Genomic DNA, 4,739 nt, shown 5'->3' with positions numbered 1-4,739 from the left:
ATTTTCTTAAGACTAATATCTACATAATGTTAAAAAGACTAATTAGATCCGTTCTTATAAAGGGGGGAAAAGCAAAGAACCCAATCAATTCTAAATCTACAATTAATGTCCTACTCACTTGATTTTTTTTTCTTTTCAGAATGCTCATACATCTGTCTCTGCTACAATAAAAAAAAGTGCATGTTGGGGTAGATTACAATATTGTCTGAAAGAAGTCAAAGTCAAATAAATAAAAATAAAAGAGGTATCCATAAATATATATGCAGTTGTACTTAAAATCAAGTGACACAAAACACCTTTGACCTCCCATTTCAGTTCATCATGTGGTATACTTTTGTAAGCTTCGTTATTATTTTCATGTCATTCTTATTTTTGTACAATCCTGCCATCTATCTTTGTTTCAGCTGAATGACCTTTGTTCTTAACTGTTTTTCCTTAGAATTTGAATATGAGAATGAAGAATATACCACAAGTTACAGTTACATAATTGATCTCGGTTAGTGTTTTAACTTTATACACAACGCAAACGGAAGGGTATGTAGTTATGTAATTGCTGGAGCCAATCTTGTCAGATCAACTTTGTTCTGCTTTACTCAAATTTATAGCACTAAGAAAAAAAGCTGACAATTTATTTATCTGTGATTTTCAAAATAAACTCGAATAGATTTTGTTTCAATTGTCATACGTGAAGAAAATTTTCACTAGAAGTATACACAGGCAGATTATTTTTTACAAAAAAAATGTCTTTTAAAATCTATTTCTCCTATTGCTTAGAAACAAAGCTTACATCTCCATCCTTTCTCCCTATTCCTTAAAATCTATTTTCCCCGTTGTTGGGTGAAGAGACCGATCGAGCTACTGTTATCATAACCATACACATAGCCTCCTCCCACCAGTTCACCATTGACAACCTCAGTCATCTTCCCGCTCTTCAAGTCCAACGACAGAAACCTCTCGCATACTTCACGACGCATCCCATATACTCGGCCATCGCTCCTGCCCACTACGTATGTTTCTGTCAAGAACAACTTCTCCCGTCCTCCAAAAGGCAGCAGGGTCACACATCTATATAGAAAAAAATGTGGTTTCGCCCTCATAGAGTTTGAATAAGGAGAGAGGATATCGAGGTAACCGCACTTTGACTTTCCAGAGGACAATCGACAGTTTAAGTACCAATTGCCACCATTGTTGTTGACATCGACCAACACCCATATCTGCATAGTATATGGTCCTAGACTCACACAAGACAAACAGTCTTCCAATATCCTAATCGCCAAGTGAGGTTGACTGGTTGGTCTTGGTGGGAGGTAAATATAGCCTGCATTATCAATGCCACAGTCGAACTATAACAGGTAGTTTGTCGACCTTCAATACACAACCCCTTTTACAGAAACTGATCTGGGGCACACCAATTCAGGAAAATGGGCAGTCGCTTCCTTGTCTGATTTTACCCACTTTTTGTCGGAAGATGAGAATACTTCAATCTGAAATTTCTTTTGCAGAAGATCCTCTGTAATACCTTCAGTGAGATAGACTAGCTTTTACTGATCAGAAGAGGTCAATGTTTCAAATACTAGGCTAATAACAAGCGACATGTTTTTGCTATACGGGATTCTGTAGCCTTGTCTCGTCACCGAATTGCATACATGCAAGCACTCCTCAAGGCGAAGACAGAGAAGACCGTTGGTAGAGGCGCAGATGTCAAGAACAGGAACAGATATTGTAACACCCTTATTTTAGTCACATATGGACTAGTGTGAAGAAATGTTAGTGGCTTAAATAGAGAAGCTCAATGTCCAAGAATAACTAGTGCTAGCATTTTGGTAGTGGGTTTTAGCCAACATCGAGTTGCTCTTGGTGAGTCTCACGGCTTGTGCCCGCCAACAGGCCCGTAGGCCTGAGGCGTGACAAATGGTATCAGAGCAGTTGCCAACTGGAAGTGTGAAGCGAAGTGCTATATGGGGCTAAGTGCTAATCGCGTGAATGCGGTGGGAGCCACCTCTAGAGCCCGTAAAGCCAACTCTAGAGTCCACATCACCTGGAAGTGACACTAAAAAGTGTCAATTGTCAATTCGTGACGACGAGGATGTCGTCTTTGTAAGGTGGGATGATTGTAACACCCTCACTTTAGTCCCACATGGACTAGTGCGAAGATATATTAGTGATTTAAATAGAGAAGCTCAAGGCCTAAGAATAACTAGTGCTAGCATTTTGGTAGTGGTTTTAACCAACATCAAGTTGCTCTCGGTAGGTCCCATGGCTTGCCCCCACCAACAGGCCCGTGGGCTCGAGGCGCGACATATACACAATCAAGAAAAGGGTTGAGAATGTGAATTGTGTAGTGGAGCGTGCTCAATAATGCTACGCGCTGGTCCTTAACGAAGAACCACCCTGATGCCAAGGATCTGTGGCGCAACAGTTGAGAGATTTCGCGGTGCCACTTCTTGGATACTGACTTGAACTGGCCGAAAGATTTGGAGGGAAGACATGGAAGGATGTTTTTTTATTATGACGTCGTCAGGGATGTAGGCTTACACTAGTTATTTATTGCAGGGATTAACTCAGACTTTTATTACAAAATCAAATCCCCACTTCAATTAGAACTCCTTGAACGTTAAAACTTATATTTCCCTTATGAAAAGCTTCTGCTCAACTTTGGATTACCATTGTTTTGTTGTTGCATGTTTTAACTTGGATGGGCCCATATCAATTAGTCTTCTCATGTCATCTATCATCAACCTACACGAGAAAATAATTTAAATAAAAAATGATATATAAAGGCATCAAGAGCGAATTTTGAATTTTAGTACATGTGAATTGCACCAAAGGCATTTTTTGTATGTGAGCATTATTTAAGATATGTATGCTATTATTCATTATTTTTCATTCAGTTTTTATTTTAGTAGTTTCCAGTGTTTTTCAAACAACCCTGTAACGAGACATACAGAGATACCCCTCCCAACTTTCTTGATATCTAAGAACTGTAGGTCCCAATGGTAAAGCCTCTTTATAATGTACAAGAATTCTCGGTTCATAACCCCACATGCATTATCTACAATAATTCTCGAGAAAATCAATTATCTTCAAAACTTATGAAGTATCTACTCTAGTTAGATTCGATAGTGGTTATAATTTAGCCTTTTCAAATCCTAGTTTAGTGATTTCATATATTATAGTTTCAACCTTATGAGCATTTTTCTTTCTTGGAAATTTTCTTAGCAAACAAAGAAATTACTATGAGCATTTATGTAAATTACTACAATTGACCAAGAGTCCCAAAATAGAGAGAATAAGTTTCCAAACAAAGTAGAATTTTCTCAAAATCTAATCACCAATTTACAAATCCTTACTTTCTCCATCTAGAACAGAAGTTTGATAAAGATACTAGAAAGAAGTCCACATGCACATTCATACTTAGACATCGTCTCACCATTGATACAATCAGAGCCTAGGTCATAATGCATATCATGCAAAAGCATATTTTGACAATTAATCACCATATACTACCAGATGTTAGCCATATTGCATATCATGCAGAATCATGAAATAGCCAACTATTGATTAAAAAATAGAAAAGGAGATGATACTATTAAAGTAAGTACCAACACTACACCAAGCTCATCTCTTTCTGAATTATATTAGAAAGTCTATAATTTGAATTATCAACCATGTAATTTACATTCAATAACATTTGACCGACCCACAGGATACTAGCTCAAGACCAAGGTAGTGAAATTAAATTACAAGCCAATCAGTGATGAGAATGACAGTAGCACAAAAGGATTTAATATGAAATATTCAGAAGTAAAACATTTTTATGTAAGTCCATACTCATGCCTATCATGAAGAACCCTTTCTCTTAGGTCGCGGTGGCTTCTTGAGTTGTAGAAGATGAGAAAGGCCAGCTACGACATGCATTCTGCTCGTCGGGATCCCTGTTTTTGCAAGAGCTCTTCCATGTTTATCCAACAGAACGAAGCAAGGAACATACTTAATGTCATAATGTAGGAGCTGCATAGATAAAACAAGATTATAAGTTAACACATTTCAGACATAATTAGTTGTCATGAGTTTGTATAAATGCTAAAAAAGCATGAAAATTTTTCTTTAGAAATTTCATTATAATTAGACTATCAGCTAGCAGGATGCTAAAAATAGTAGTGCAGAAGTGTTTTTGACATGTACTCTTGAAGTATCTAAAATAACATCAGGTGTCCCCTCAGATGTCGAATGGATAAGCTGAGTGATTCAGAAAGCAAAAATATTTAATCTAAGACCGTTGACCAGACAAAGAGATCAATATGCACTAGTTATGAAACTTAGCGAATGAGAAAGTACTTTAGGACCCAAAACAACAGGACCACTACAGAACATGTGTTGTGTCGCTTATTAACCACTAATGTCAAACGGAATCCCAAGAATACGACACATGGAACCTTGTTCCATAATTGGTTAACAATCACACACCAATGTCATCATAATTGCAATGTCAAGGAATCTTGCAACAAATTTGTCAAATATAATGAATTGCTATGTGCAATAGCAATTAACTATCTCTAGTTGAGGCCATAAATCTGACACCACAAATTAAGCATGCAGAGCAAAACAATGTTTTAAGAGTTTAGAGAGATGACCCTTCCCTACTCCATGAATCCAATTAGAAGGTTAAAAGAAACTCATATTAAAGAAACATTTATTCTCCATGAGTCAGAAGGTTCAAATATCACACTGTACTTGTT

The 4,739-nt window shown here is 37.1% G+C and overlaps 1 protein-coding gene across 1 annotated transcript in view; it reads right to left on the bottom strand.

The window, feature by feature from the left end:
* LOC109835486 (thiol:disulfide interchange protein TxlA) overlaps positions 3,609-4,739 on the bottom strand; it is a 4,293-nt gene continuing 3,162 nt past the window's right edge. The window contains exon 3 of the mRNA XM_020403461.1: positions 3,609-4,011. Within this exon, the coding sequence (XP_020259050.1) occupies positions 3,841-4,011 (171 nt within the window). The 3' untranslated portion in view covers positions 3,609-3,840. The remainder of the gene's footprint in view (positions 4,012-4,739) is intronic.

The sequence above is a fragment of the Asparagus officinalis genome, chromosome 3 (genome assembly GCF_001876935.1).
Source record: "Asparagus officinalis chromosome 3, Aspof.V1, whole genome shotgun sequence".
NCBI classification, from domain to species: Eukaryota; Viridiplantae; Streptophyta; class Magnoliopsida; order Asparagales; family Asparagaceae; genus Asparagus; species Asparagus officinalis.
This window is presented reverse-complemented; position numbering and strand designations above follow the sequence as displayed.